The sequence below is a fragment of the Pygoscelis adeliae genome, unplaced genomic scaffold (assembly GCF_000699105.1).
Source record: "Pygoscelis adeliae isolate BGI_AS28 unplaced genomic scaffold, ASM69910v1 Scaffold160, whole genome shotgun sequence".
NCBI lineage: Eukaryota > Metazoa > Chordata > Aves > Sphenisciformes > Spheniscidae > Pygoscelis > Pygoscelis adeliae.
In genome coordinates, this window is record NW_008824035.1 from 8672836 (window position 1) to 8674766 (window position 1931).

Consider the following 1931-nt stretch of genomic DNA (forward strand, 5'->3'; position numbering starts at 1 on the left):
AAAAAAAAAAAAAGCAGCAAGAAAAGGGTTTATTTGTTAACCGCTTTCCCCCACCGCTGCTCGAGCAGGTTACTCCAAACCGCAAAACAAGCCGGCGCCGCAGGCTCGCCCTGGCGTGCAGGGGAGGAGGTGAAGGGAGCAGCCGGGACTCACAGAGCTGAGGTCTTTACTAGGCGTTATTCCTTTATTTTGCTGCAAAATGGTGTTTACATACAGGTAAAAGAAATCGATTTTAGTTTAGCACCGCTCGTTCTCCGGGGAAAGAGAGGGTAAGAAGCAGGAGAAGATCTATATAAAAGGAGGAAGAAAGATAAAAAGCTGATAATACAGGTTTCCGTGCTGGTCTGGCTTGTCTTCTTCATTTTGGCTAAGAACTCAGCGTTTGCCAATTCACGCAGGGATCCTACGCGTTTCGAGAACTTGGTTTAAATGGTAAAAAAACACACTCCCGCGTTTCACTCGCAAATACGCTCTACTCTAGGGGTGAACACTCCGGGCACGAGTTCATGCAGGAACGGGCGGACTCTGCTCTAGTACATGGAAAGCGCCTGCTCACGCATTACTACTCTTTTCTTTTTCATCCGCCGGTTCTGAAACCAAATTTTAACTTGCTGATCGCTTAAATTCAGTCTGTTTGATAGTTCTTTCCTCTTCTGTCGGTTAATAAACTCATTGAGGAGAAACTCGTTTTCCAATTCAGCAATTTGTTGTTTTGTGTAAGGTTTCCGTTTCTTTCTCGATCTCCCCTGGGTGGGGCACCAAGGCAAACCTACAACAAACACGTCGATAATTTAGTGGATCAGGTCTGGATATTAAAGAGAATACGCAAGAAACCCGCAAGACAACAGGGCTATACTAGGTCGGCAAACCTGGCAAAGCACAGCTGACAGCACAATTTCTATCTACCTCCGAGTCGGATTAAGCGATTATGGGCTACAGGAGGGTTACAAAGCAATTACAGGCATCTCTTAGAAAGCAAGTATCGCTAGGTCGCCTCTAACTAAAGCGAGATATTTAAGGCATACCATCCTGCACTGAAGGTCTGAGGCATGACTGGACTGCTGCGGGCTGAACTGTCAGGTTCAAGTTGACGGAATTCTTGATGTCCTCCTTTAAGCTGGAAGTGCAGGAATTCACTTCAAAAAGAGCAGCCGAGCCGTGCAAACTTCTCTGCAGGCTCGAGTGGTCATACTTTACGGGCTTTAAGTTGGCTGCGTGAGTAACAGTTGGGTCATTTGCAAAAGATTGCCTCTGCCTGCATCTCTCCTCTTGTTTGGAGCTCGCATCGTGGGCGTAATATTTATTGTTGTCTTCCAGGCACTCTTTGTTGCCGTTGGAGCTGATGTTGATTGGAACGGAGCCGGGGAGGTAAGGCTGCGCCGCGCCGCTGAACGCGTGGCTCTGCGGCTGGGCTGCGCACGAACTTGAGCAAGTCCAGGGGATCGAGCTCCGGGGGTAGGAAATGGTGGGCAGAGCCGCCAATTGACTGCCATTAGCCCGCAAATTAGGAAAATAAAAGGAATCTGGAGATTGCAAATTCAAGAGCGAACCAACGTAGCCAGATCTGTAGAGACTGCGATCACACATTTCCAACAAAGGACTTCAGCTGTTCTTACAGCAGTATTTAGTTACAACAGGGAATAAGCGGAAAGCCTGAAACGATTGGACGAAACTTTGCAGACAGGTTCTTCAAAGCCGGTAATTTCAGCACCGCCTCCAGCCACCGAGCCACAGAGTCCCCCCCTTTTTTTTTTCTTCTCTCCCCCCCCCCCTTTTAAAAAGTCTTATGATAACACTTGAAATATGAAAATACCGAGCTCGCAAGGGGGAGGGGAAAACATGGTCTCCGCTTCTATAAAAGTGGCCGGGGCTGGCTGGCAAAGCTGCGGCGCTAGCGGAAAGATGAGGGGAAAACAAACATTCGCAGAGTT

At 48.2% G+C, this 1931-nt stretch overlaps 1 protein-coding gene across 1 annotated transcript; it reads right to left on the minus strand.

Annotated features, from left to right (window-relative positions):
- Positions 1–21: 21 nt before the first annotated feature.
- On the minus strand, positions 22–1662 carry HOXD12 (homeobox D12). Its single transcript, XM_009332549.1, has 2 exons — positions 1026–1662; positions 22–769 (listed from the first exon to the last, which is right to left on the minus strand). The coding sequence occupies exons 1-2, from the start codon at positions 1585–1587 to the stop codon at positions 531–533; spliced, it is 801 nt and encodes a 266-aa protein (XP_009330824.1). The 5' UTR covers positions 1588–1662; the 3' UTR covers positions 22–530.
- Positions 1663–1931: the final 269 nt, after the last annotated feature.